General features: G+C 48.0%; 1 protein-coding gene across 1 annotated transcript; it reads right to left on the bottom strand.

Moving 5' to 3' along the window:
• Positions 1-302: 302 nt before the first annotated feature.
• Positions 303-1,433, bottom strand: LOC121931742 (G-protein coupled receptor 151-like). Its single transcript, XM_042469723.1, has one exon. It carries the CDS (start codon positions 1,431-1,433, stop codon positions 303-305), a length of 1,131 nt encoding a protein of 376 aa, XP_042325657.1.
• Between the last annotated feature and the right edge of the window lie 4,705 nt (positions 1,434-6,138).

Raw genomic sequence — 6,138 nt, 5'->3', positions numbered from 1 at the left:
TCTTCTTTGCTCACCCCCACCAAGTCCTCAAGAAGCAACAGAAGGTGGTCTCTAACAGGCACCCTGCCCATGACCAGGCATCAGACTACATAGTCCTCCCAAGCAATGTGCCAGTGAGCTTACTGGGGACAATGGGAGTTGTAGTCTGATGCCTCGGGGACCAGGGTGGGCTGTCAAATAGAATCCCATGAGAGATGGCTGCCTGCTCCTCACCCCTGCAGGCAAAGGGCCAGTCTGAGAGTGGCAGGGGGGTCTCCAGAGAAGATCAGGTTGAGGTGACCAGAGAAGCTTCCCCTCAAAGGTCAGGGGTCACTTTGATGCTCCCAGGGAAGTGGGTCGCTCTCCTCGCCAGCTGGACTGTTCCTCCGTTCTTTCCAGAAATGTTCCACATCAGGCAGCATTTTCTCCACTGGTTGTCCACTGTTGAGGTCTCGCAGGAGGGTCCCCTCAGGTTTTGTGGTCCCAGGGCCCTGGGTGCCCACCTCATCCTCTCTTCGTCTGCCAACATCCCCCCTCCACACCATCTTCATGGAGAGAACGAACCAAAGAACCGGCCGAAGGGCACCATCGATGAAGAGCAGGGCCTTGGCAATGGCCCCTAGAACCCAGGATGGCCGGTGTCCTGGGGATCTCTCCCACATCCAGGCCACCCAGGCTGGCAACCAGGTGGCATGGAAAAGGAGGGTGAGACCCAGTAATGTTCCTGTTGCCCTACGACTCGATGGTGGCTGCCTGGATGGCTGGGCCAAGCGGCCCTTCCGAAGAAGGCATCGGAGGGCACGCCAGTAGCAGGAAATGGCCACCCCGGCAGGGCCCAAGTAGGCAGCCAATGGGTAGAGGATGGTGCCAAAGACCTCCATAAAGCCAGAGATGGGGCCCTGGAAGGCACAGGACTGGGCAGGCATGTGGAGTCCAATGGAATGACCACCTTCTTCCTCCTCCTCCTCTTCTTCCAAGTGGGTGAAGATCAAGTGAGGAAGGGCCAGGAGCAGTGCTGCACCCCATATGCCAGCTGCGACCCCCAATCCACGTCGCCAGCCCTCGATGCTGGGACCCTGGCCCGAGGGCCACACGTGTGGCACCCGGGCTCGTCCCACTGCCACCCAGGTCAAGCTCTTGGCCACCAACACTGCATGGAGTAGCCACTCTGAGGTCTTGCAGAGCATTGCTCGAGGAGGTAGGAGGCCACAGAGGGCCAAGATCAGGTCCCCCGCTGCCAGGTTGAGGAGCCAAGCGGTGCCAGGGACCAGTGCTCCTCGCCCAAGTTGGTAGCCCAGGGCAGTGGCCAAGAGGAGGTTGCCCAGCCCACTGGCTAAGCTGAGCCCGGCTAGGAGCACCAGGAGGACCATGGGATGGTCCCACTTTCCTTCTCCTCCTCCGATGGTGGGAATCCCAGCATCCTGGAAGCCATCAGGAGCTCGGGAGCTGTTCATGGTGCTGAAGTGGCTTGGCTGGAGGAGAGGCGATGGACAGCGAAAGCAGAATGGAGTAGGGACCAGAGGGGAGGATGAAGACCCCCAGGATCCAGAGGACCCCCAGGAAAGGGAGTGGGAGGCTGGAAGATGCTGCCAGGCGAAATCTGGAAGGTGCTGCAAGGAAGAAGCAAGATGCAACCGGTGAGCTCAGGCAAGTCCTCCCTCTGATGCAAAGATCCTTCTGCATCCTTTGCATTTTGTAGACTGAACACGCCTCTGTCTTTGAATTCTCCCTCCGATTGGAGAGGGAGGGCAGGAAAGGGGAGGGGAAGGGGGACAAACCTGCCTTTCAGGCAACCCAGAGGATCTGGAAACCACAGCAGAATGTAGTACATTTTCTCTTCATAAAGAGAGTCAAAATTCAAGGGAGATGAAGAAGCAGAACTTGCAGAACTTAATGGATGACCCATCTGTCCCAAAGAAAGACTTGGATGAGGTCTTCCTGTGTGTGTGTGTGTGTGTGTATATATTCAAACAGTCTTCTTTAAGTATAACATTATATAAATGTGTTTCTTTTCTTTTAACATGTTTAACAGCAGCAAATTCAATACTTCTATCTCTGTAATAAATTCCACTTCCACCAAGTTTGCCATTAACTTTCCCCGATACCCTCGGTCCAAAGCACTTTGCAGAAATAAACCAGTTTGAGACCGCTTTAACTGCCCTGGCTCAGTACTAGGGATCCCAGGAATTGTAGTTTATTGTGGCACTAGAGCTCTCTGACACAGAAGGCTAAATGTCTCACAGAACTACAGTCCCAATAATCCTCTAGCATTGAACCAGGGCAATTAAAATGGTCTCAAACTGGATTGTTTCTGCAGTGTGTTTTGAACCCTAAACTATTTTTTCACAATCATTCCATTATATCCATATTTCCCTTGTCAGATATTTCTGTATATTCAACCTCTAATAAAGAAACTTCACGCAACCATAGTAAATATTTAAGGATCAATTAGAGTGATGAAGTAAAATGATATCAAACACCACACTAATCTTACACTGACCATACAAAATGCAAACATGGATGGGAGCTTCCTGCATGGCAGAAGGGGGTCCCCAAAAAATCTGGAGGGAAGTTTCTTCCCAAAATGGATAGTAGGAGGTTGAACTGGATGGCCCTTGGGGGTCTCTTCCATCTCTAGGGATCTAGGGTTCAAAGGTTTGCTAGTAGCATCTGCTGGTGGTGGCACTTCCCCTCTCACACCTGATTGGAAAGTCTGAGTATTGAAGGTACATTTTCTAAGCTCTCCTAGTAGGGCATACCTGCCACCACATGGGGAGATGCAGAGAGAGAATAGAGGTATGCTACTAGATAGAATCATACAGTTGGAAGAGGCCATAAGGACCATCCAGCCCAACCCCCTTTTGACATGCAGGAACTCACAATCAAGGCATCCCCACAGATGGCCATCCAACCTCTATTTAAAGACCTCCAAAGTAGGAGACTCCACCACAATCTCCGAGGAAGCAGTGTGTTCCACTGTCAAACAGCCCTTACTGTCAGGAAATTCCTCCTAATGTTGAGCTGGAATCTCTTCCTGCAGCTTACATCCATTGCTCTGGGTCCTAGTCTCTGGAGCAGCAGAAAACAAGCTTTGTCCTTTCTCAATATGACATCCCTTCAAACATTTAAACAGGGCTATCATATCACCTCTTAACCTTCTCTTCTCTGGGCTAAACATCCCCAGCTCCCTGAGTCTTTCCTCATAGGACATGGTTTCCAGACCCTTCACTATTTTAGTCACCTTCCTTTGGATATGCTTCAGTTTCTCCACATCCTTTTTGAACTGTGAAGCCCAGAATTGTAGACAGGATTATTCCAGGTGAGGCCTGACCAAAGCAGAATAGAATGGCACTATTACTTCCCTTGATCTAGAGACTATACTTCTATTGATGCAGCCTAAAATCGCACTATTGACTCTTGTTTAATTTGTGGGCTACTTGGACTCCTAGATCCCTGTTCAGCCAGGTGTCCTCAATGACCTCAATTTTGTTCTATGGGGAATTCAAAAAACAAAAACATGTACTTGCAAAGCGCACAGGTAAATGTGCCTTTCAGGCACTGATAATGTGTCTTCCATGGTCTGGGCGGTAGAGAACAATGGGCTGTGTGCACAAGACAAAACCAATTAAGTAGGGCTAATTACTCTCATTCAAACCCAGATAGGGTTACCCAACATCTTTGAAAGCTGCACAATACCCCACAATGCATGTGGTGCTGCTGTACCAGTCTGAATCGGTGGAGCTAGACAAAACTGTTATGCCCTGATTGCTTTCATCTATGAAACTATTTCCTTGTCAGCAAGAAGAGGGAAGAGGTCTGGAGGGAAATTCCAGTTTTACTTTAGAATAAGGCTTGATTCCTGCCACCCTCCAAGATGGACAAGGATCCAGGCCACCAGCCCTACCACTCCAGTATGAATTTCTTAACAATTTGTGCAGATTCTGGCAACAGACAGATTTCCTGCCTTGTGCATCAAAGTCTAATATTCATATTTATTGAGCATAATGAGTCATACAGTCACACTTGCACAACTCTGCTTGCACAATTGCAAACCGAATGCAAGTGTAAGGCGAGTTGTCTCTGTGTAAAACACTGACAGGATTCCAGCCAGTGGCTGACTGACTGATTTTGGATATGCTCATTTGGAAATTTAGAACCAGATCTTCAACACAGTCAACAACAGATGTGTCTGTGAGAAGGAAATCATATTTTTAAAACATGAAACAAATCCAATCCATCTGCCTGGCAGCAGGAAAAATAATAGCGGCATCAGCCACGAGATTAATTAGTTTCCAATGAATCAAGTCAAAAAATATCTCCAGAAGTTATCTGTACATTTAAGAAAAGTGTATTTCAAAGTTCACTGAAGAAAAGCCACTTTAAAATTATGACTGTCACTAAATTGACTCCTCTCAGACTGATTACAACTGTCACCCAAAATCAGCAGAAGGCCACCCACCCTTCCTAGATTAAGCTGGTACCTCTGGGGGGAAATCAAATGTCTGGCTTGCCTCACTTCATTTTTGGATGTCTGGTTTTGACAGGCAAATTTGGAGACTCAAATCAAGCCCTTTGAAAGCTGGTGTTGAGAAGCTTTAGAGACAAATGGCTTTAAAACAATAATCTGCAAAGGAGGAGGAGGAGGAGGAGGAGGTCGGGGAGTCAGGCACACCTTTAAAACCTCAAAAACCATTTCATTAACTGGTAGAAACCTGACATTTTGATATGCAGGATGATTTACCTTGAAAGGGAGAGACGTGCAAGTTATGCTCAGAGGCGGAGAATGATGCATTGGCTCTGTGGCCGGCTCTCACCGCAAACATCTGGGGAAGAGTCCCAGGAGATGCAAAGGAGATGGAGAAGAATCGCATTAATCTAGCTGCAGAGTTTGAGCAGCAAAAATTCTTTGTTAGAGTAGAACTGAACAGGCTTGCTAGGGATGAAATTCTGTTGTTAGTCTCAGAGTACAGCGATCAAATCTGTGAGATTTGCCTGTGCATTAGCTCACCATTCAAGAACTGATCCAGTGGGTCTACTCTGTTTGGGACTAACCATCCGGATTCCAGCCCAGATGTGCCTGAGAAGCCCAGAAGGAGGTCATGAGTCTCATGGCTCCCTTTCAATATCACAATGTTACTGGTATATTGAGAGGCATCCATCTTAAAACCATGGAGGCTGTCAGTGGGAGTGGTGGCTGCCATGTCGGTGGGGCATGAATCCATTCCAGGTTTAAAGGAAGTCTCCAAAGTGCCGAACCTTTTAAGAAATAGATTCCTGCACCTGGAGAGCTCCACTACAACCTGGATTCACCACTCCACTGGTGAACTGCTACACACCACTGGATGCTAAATAGATTCATCAACGAGTTGGAAGGGCCATATAGGAATATACAGCCAGCCTTCCATATCCACAGATTCTGCATCCACAGATCTGTTGCACGTTAACCACAGAGGTGTGCTGGAGGACCTAGAGAGCCCTAGAGAGGTGTCCTCTCAGGTAAAAACATAGTATTTTTGTTGTTTGTGGGTTTTCCATATTCATGGAAGTCTTGTGCACCTAACCCTAACGAATATGGAGAAGTGTGTGTGTGTGTGTGTGTGTGTGTGTGTGTGTATGACATCCCAAAGCAAATCTTGTTTTGGCCTGTTTATTTAAGGGAAGCCACAAGGAATAGAGACATCCTGGATCTCAGAGGAATACCTTTTTGTGCTGCTTTTTGTGCTGGAATGTACATTTGGAATTCCAGGTAAGGGAGACTCAGCCTGGATATGCTTTCCGGCATAACCTCCTGATCCTGGGAAGTGTTTCTGTGTGTGTGTGTATGTGTCAAAATAACAAAAGTTGCTGCCAAGAAGTTGCTACTCTTTTCTTAAGCCTTAGAAATGCTGGCCAAGGCTTCTGCTTCTGCTTCTCTCTGTCTGATGGGAAGGCTGGCATTTTCCAGCCAATGTCTCCTCTGTCTTAGCTTCAAGATGCACAGTTTGATTGCGGTGCATGTTCCCTCAAGTCAAGAGCCTCTTCCTTCCTCAGATGCAATCAAAGGCCAACTATTGTCCTACTGGCCATTTCCTAGAGAGGGACTGTCTTTCCTCCTCTTTCTCTCCATTTAACACCACCTTCCCTTGAACTCTTTCCAACACAAATCCATCAAAGAAACAC

Source organism: Sceloporus undulatus, chromosome 5 (assembly GCF_019175285.1).
Source record: "Sceloporus undulatus isolate JIND9_A2432 ecotype Alabama chromosome 5, SceUnd_v1.1, whole genome shotgun sequence".
NCBI lineage: Eukaryota > Metazoa > Chordata > Lepidosauria > Squamata > Phrynosomatidae > Sceloporus > Sceloporus undulatus.
This window is presented reverse-complemented; position numbering and strand designations above follow the sequence as displayed.

Bases quoted from the DNA above. Each gene is read 5' to 3' on its own strand.
- LOC121931742 (XM_042469723.1), bottom strand. From the start codon at position 1,433: ATGAACAGCTCCCGAGCTCCTGATGGCTTCCAGGATGCTGGGATTCCC.